Genomic DNA, 6,000 nt, shown 5'->3' with positions numbered 1-6,000 from the left:
AGTTTTTAAATATTTAGTTATTTGAAAATTCAATGTTTTAAGAAATCTTCTTCTAAATCTACGAAAAAATATGAAGCTTTATGTAATTATATTATTCTAGTCGAGCGGATATTATAAGGCATTTTTGCCAGATTTTAGTTAATATCTTATTTTTTTTCAAATATTGTCGCAGTGGGAACGCTTGGTAACGAGCGTTCCCACTGCAACGGCGACGGCACGATTTGACATGGATTTTTGATATCTGAGAAGGGATAATTGTTTTTTGCGTTCTCCTAATGGTCAAAATTCGTGTTGGATATGCTTAATTTGATTCTCACTTATTTTATGTCGTAATATTGTTATAAAAGTCTTAAGATGAACGCTAGATTACAGAGGGTCACCACTGCGGCGGCGACGGAACGAATTTATTGCTTTTGACGTGGATTCTAAATAGGGACCTCCTTGAATTTGCCCAGAAAAATACATGTCATTTAATGAAATACTATGAATTTTAATGAAATGGAAATTTAAAAAGAAAACAATTACTGGTCAACTTTTGCCCCCCTCTCTGTAAAAAGCTGTAATGCCATCCCTGCTCCTTGGATTTGAGCATGCGAATGTTCATTCAACTTTTAAAATTTTCTTCGGCGTGCGGCAACAGCGCAGAATTTGCGATGTTGCCGCATTCAGAACTATCGGGAGAAAATTCGGGCTCCGGTGCTAATATTGCTGTGCCTCTCTCGCGATAAAATAAATCGAACATGAGATATATATTTTAAAAATAAACAAACATGGATTTTTACGATTACACGTGTTTATAATTATTATTATTACCCTCAAACGTTTCCCAAAATCTCCGCTACTTTGCATTGAAATAAGTCGAATTAAAGATAGATATTTAAAAAAACTAACATTGTTTTTTGCGACCACACGTGTTCATAATTATTAATATTTTGTATTATATATTTTGATGCGATAGTCATATTTTTAGCATTATTGGTCCAGCCTTTAATCAAGGTCGGAGTTCCTCATTTGATGAGTCGTTCCAGAAGAATATGAAATTGACTGTTTTTAAATAAAGGTAGATTGTACAACTGAACTAAAGTTAGATTGTTATAAATAAATACATGTTGTTTAATGTACATATAAAATAATAAATCACATGCGTATTTTGGACCAAAAATTAAAATAAGATCGGGTCGTATTTTCGGGGAAACACGGTATAAGATCATATTTCAAACCAGTTTTAGTAAACTATTACATTATACCACTATTACTGAAATAGTGAAAAACATATATTTTTTTAAAAAAGAAAGACAGAACATTATTCTTAATGCATACATCATATAGTTTCTTAAAAATTTCTTCTCGAGAATCGTATATTATAACTGCTATTTTCTTATCCTTGATTATGAGAAGTGTCGATGTCTTCTACATGCTTGCGACCTAGAACTTTTTTGCGGAAATAGCGTTTTATCAGGCTCGAAGGACCAGCGAAACGCTTAAATCGCTGATTTAAATATTATTCTGCTTATTTTTCTTTTTTTCTTTTATAACATATAGAATTATCCCACGTCTGTAAGTCACGAACGTCAACAGTATAAAACCGAAATTTTATGCTTTAAAAGAGTAGTTTTACAAAGCATGTATCAAATAAATTATGCTTTAAATATTATAAAATTTAATAATATTTTTCACAAAATAGAAAAATAAGTTTATTTTTAATTTATTATGGATTGTGGGTGTGTTCGTAAATGTCAAATTGCCGGCGGCTCATGGGCTCGCGAACCAAGCGCGCTTACGAGCCCGCCAGCGATCGTTCTACGATCTTTCAGTCGAGCGTTGGGCTCTACGCTTAGCGGACGCTTTTAGTTGGTGTGGGCGTTTTGGCGTGAAAAAAATCGCTATTATATTTTTGTTTACCAAACGTCTGCTTTATCGCGTGTTCTATTAAGCGATTCGTTAGTGGCAGTGGCCAATGATCTTTGTGCAAACATGACAACCGCGATCAGGAGAGCCCACAGCGGCTCTCGAGCCAAGTTGTCCATCCAGGACGAGCACAATCCTTTGGGTATGGCGTCCCAGAAGCACGAGGACGAAAACAAACTGGTCAAGTACATCGACGAGAACATCATCGGCAAGACGTCGTCTTTTTTGGGGCCGTTCGGCAGGCGAAAAGGTAATTCATTTAAATAATTCGTATAAATGGACGGCCGATCTTAAAAACGAAAATCATGAATGAAAACTGTCTACGATTCGATTAAAAAAAGCCTGAATCGATAGAGAGATTTTTATATTATTAATAAATGCGCATATATTATTCTTGAATCGACAATTCGTATCGCTTTTGTTGTTGCAAAATGTCACATGGCGCGCGCGAAAGCCATGAAAAACGTATGATACGTAAAGTACATAACACGCGATTTTATTACGTCGTAGCTTAAGTAATATTTATTAGCTGTAATGCCTCAAGATTGAGCACAGTTGACAGATTTACTAAAATTCATATTAGAAAAGTAGCCAAATTGCGCTATTACTGCATACTACATACATACGTGAGCGTTGAAAATTTAGTGTTGCCATCAATCAAAAATGCCATTTTTTAGATACCCCTTTTAAATATTTTTGAAGTTTAGGTCGTTTAATGTCAGCGCTGGTTTTATGTGTATTAATATGCAAATGCGGACACACATGCATATTTATCTTTGCAACTACTTGTCCACGGTGACGATGCGTCATTGTTTTGTTATTTTCTATTGTGCGTAACTTTCCGTTGGTAATGAAATAATTAACATTGGAGTAAAATGTATTAATGTCATACCAGGATTGGTTGAAACCGCGTAAAATCACTAAGTTTTTTTTCATGTGTTATTGTTACGTTATCTTATGTATTGTTTTCAACCGATAGATATGACATGACCGTTTGTGTAATATAATGCGACGGAAACAGTTAAAATTGCATAGTTTAATCTGCAAAACAGTTGTACATTTAATATAAAAATTTGCAACATAGTACCCGCTATTTAGAATATTTATCAATAGAACGACAATTTTTTCACCGACCGAAACTGAGAACATTGCAATTATATGTTTTATGAGCATACGATAGACAAGCTATGAATAATAAATAGCTTGGTTTGGTCACCTAAGCTGAATTGAGTTGGTATTGATAATAGGAATGTTTAAATGAATTATTAAGGCTATCTGACACTATAAAGAAGCTACCGCTCGTATAATGGTATTTTTCCATCAAATAGATGTCTCTAATAAGATATGAATGATTTTGAGGAACGGGAATTGATATTGATGCAAGGTAATTGATGAGTTGTTTGTTGTTGCTTATTCTTAAACATTTAAAAATAGTTTGCTTATCTCATCTGTGTTTTAATATTTGTTCTTAAATAGTTGATGTAGTAAGAGAGAATATTTTTTATTTTTCTACTTCCACTGTGTTCTTCTGTGACATTGATTGTTGCTTCTAAAGATTTATTTTTAGCACTGTAACATGCGAAATGGATGTTGAAATAAATGCTTCATTGGAAGATATATTTAATGTTGTTTTATAAAATAATATGTTGTACCAAATACATCTTCGATGCTATACAGATTTACAGCATCGAACGATTTAGTAATTTAGAATTAGGGAATGGTTCAGTAAAGCGTACATTGATAAATATATTACCTGGAACGAAAATCGTCAGTAGAAGACACACAACATACGGCAGTGAAAGAAGCGATGCGTGGGTACACTAAATACCAGGTGTAATAAAAAATAATAAATATATACCGTTGTATTAAGAGGAACCTCGAAATTCGATTGAGCTTGACGCGCTTTTTTTGGTCTTGCCTCTTCTGGACGCTTTGGTTCGATCCTGTAATATACACCAATTTATCTAACTATTGCTTAGAAATTTTATTTTACTGAAAATTCAACTGTAGTCCGCGAGTGAAGATGTGACAAAGAGTCAAATCTTTTATGTGTTCCATTGAACCAAGCCTAGACAAATGCGAGAAAAGGCTAATTTAGGACTGCCGAACTGCTTTTAGTAAAAGTGTATAACTTACGGGTGGCTATTTGTGGGCGATCATCCGATAATGATACTATTCGGCGCTCGAGACAATGAGTATTGATTTTAAGTGTTTGTATCGAAGATCATAAATAAATAAAGGTTTAGTTCTTGTGGTTATTGTGTGTTTTGTTTGGCAATTCACCTTTTTTTATTATAGTTTTCAAGAGAGCCATTATGTTGTAAATTTGTTCATAAAGCCTTCGTCTAGACATATCATCCTTGCCAAAAGCATTCTTAAACATTTTTACCACTTCACTTTATTACATTTTAAATGCAAAATTTATTGCATATTCTCTCCTTGATATTCAAAATAAAGAAATCGCCGAATGCGATAAAATTCGTCTTAATTACTTAGTCGTTAAACACAAAACGTGAGAAATAAGCAACTTGAGGGAAAAAGGTTATTTTTGAACAAAAACTTATTAAAAGGCATTACATTTCCATCTTCTAAGAAGCACTTCTAATCAGTCAGCTTAATTATGCTTTTCGGCCAAATAAACTTCATGTGTCTTATTTTAAATATATTACTTTTATCTACTTTCAGTTTGTTTATATCGATTCAGACAAAGAACAAAGAAGGTTTCATTATCAAGTATTGTGTCGGTTTGAAATAAATATTTGCAAAAAAATCTGAAATTTAAAAAAAAGCATAAATAACATTTTTTTATTACTATTATTTTTTATTATTAAAGACACATTGGAAATGTGAGACATTGAAACTATGGATCGGTATTGAAATCAGTATAACCATTGACTTCTGGTGCTAAAAATATACTCAATATTCTGGTCTGAATAGTTGTAAGCGCACAGCATTTAATCTTTATGTTATGATCTGTTGACGTATATATTTTGACGTTATTTCTAATGCAAAACACCCTCTCGAAGTTATTTTATGGTAATTAAAGTTACTATGGAATTGAAATATATAATGATAGAATACGTATTTCGGTAGCTATAGCATATTTCAACAGCTGTCTGCGTAACTTATTGGTGTTCATTGTAATGTAAAGGAAACAAGCATTCTTCTTTGACTTTGAAGGGCATATTTGTATCGATGCCGTGTTGTAAGTACATAAGATAACACCTACGTGAGTAGGATTATTGATGGCTTTAAGCTGATTAGCTCAATGTTTTGCATAGTGTCATAGTATCTGTCTTCTAACATTTCAATACAATGTATGCTATGCTTCCTAATATTTTAGAAGCACAGTGACAATCGTATTTCATAGCTAAACTTATTTAATTGTATTACAAATATAAATGAAAACGGGTAGCTATAAAGAAGTAAAAAAGATAGATTACTACCTTGTATCTTAAGCGACCCAACAACGAAGTACCTAATTTGGCTGCAAATGACCTTATTTGCATTAGTATCTCTTGCAGCTTTATAAACAACAAAATTCGCATTGGGAGGAGGTCATTTTTATCTCTTTTCTCTCGCTAGAAGGTTTGCGTGCGTCATGTCGGAAAATGTGTGGCGCGACCTTCGTTCGGATTCGAACCGTTTTGACAGTTTTAAAAGGTTCTTAAAGTCGCATTCCACTCCGTTTGTGTTTTTCTCTCCCGGGTTTATATTCACTCCGAGGTCGTCGGTCTTTCTTTTTGGTTTTTGAGGTCACTTTGGACGGAAGAAGCGATCCTCGTATCGAATAGCGCTGAACTATTCGTTTGTATGAATATATAATTATACGCTTTTCATTTTTTAAACATCGTAAAATCATAATTTATGAGACATGGGAACTATATATAGATATTTGATTACTTGCACTAGTGAAATAAACTCATTAAAAATAATTTAATAATCTATAAAGAACTGTATGTTTATTACTTATATAAATTAATATTTTAATAAAAAATAAATTTCAGTGGCAATCCACATTTATAACAAGACAGACGCTAGCCTAATGCGTTACAGAGGGTAATAGACAACATTTACTATTAGGTATTGTAT

At 33.0% G+C, this 6,000-nt stretch overlaps 1 protein-coding gene across 1 annotated transcript in view; it reads left to right on the top strand.

The window, feature by feature from the left end:
- Nucleotides 1-1,812: 1,812 nt before the first annotated feature.
- Nucleotides 1,813-6,000, top strand: part of LOC148231794 (uncharacterized) — an 81,604-nt gene continuing 77,416 nt past the window's right edge. The window contains exon 1 of the mRNA XM_088191564.1: nt 1,813-2,158. Within this exon, the coding sequence (XP_088047690.1) occupies nt 1,975-2,158 (184 nt within the window). The 5' untranslated portion in view covers nt 1,813-1,974. The remainder of the gene's footprint in view (nt 2,159-6,000) is intronic.

The sequence above is a fragment of the Plectrocnemia conspersa genome, unplaced genomic scaffold (assembly GCF_051122295.1).
Source record: "Plectrocnemia conspersa isolate PC_06_02 unplaced genomic scaffold, ASM5112229v1 ptg000009l, whole genome shotgun sequence".
NCBI lineage: Eukaryota > Metazoa > Arthropoda > Insecta > Trichoptera > Polycentropodidae > Plectrocnemia > Plectrocnemia conspersa.
Note: the sequence above shows the minus strand (reverse complement) of the source record. Positions and strands in the feature narration are given on the sequence as shown.